The sequence below is a fragment of the Eimeria tenella genome, genomic scaffold (assembly GCF_000499545.2).
Source record: "Eimeria tenella Houghton genomic scaffold, Eth_scaff2581, whole genome shotgun sequence".
Taxonomy (NCBI): domain Eukaryota; phylum Apicomplexa; class Conoidasida; order Eucoccidiorida; family Eimeriidae; genus Eimeria; species Eimeria tenella.
Window position 1 is genome coordinate 1 of NW_013542451.1, and position 292 is coordinate 292.

Genomic DNA, 292 nt, shown 5'->3' on the forward strand with positions numbered 1-292 from the left:
CTGCTGCTGCTGCTGCCATCCCTGCTGCTGCTGCTGCTGCTGCTGCTGCTGCTTAGGGAGAAGGACCGGCGGCAAGTGTCCCCCGACCGACCTGCAGCAAGAGAGGAGCGAAAGCGCAGCAGCACAAATTGGATAGCAGCAGAAATGGGTTTGGCTGACGACGGCAGCTTTGCAGGTAAACCCTAAACCCTAAACCCTAAACCCTAAACCCTAGCGCTGGCCACAGTTGCGCACTGCCCTGCGCTCGCACACGGGGACACCGCGCTCGAGCAGCAGCTGCTGCTGCTGCAGC

The 292-nt window shown here is 61.6% G+C and overlaps 1 protein-coding gene across 1 annotated transcript in view; it reads left to right on the forward strand.

Annotated features, from left to right (window-relative positions):
• Window positions 1-144: 144 nt before the first annotated feature.
• ETH_00038015 (uncharacterized protein) overlaps window positions 145-292 on the forward strand; it is a gene marked incomplete at both ends in the record, with an annotated part of 1,041 nt that continues 893 nt past the window's right edge. Inside the window, one exon of the mRNA XM_013375168.1 lies at window positions 145-175. Coding sequence (XP_013230622.1) covers window positions 145-175 — 31 coding nt within the window. The remainder of the gene's footprint in view (window positions 176-292) is intronic.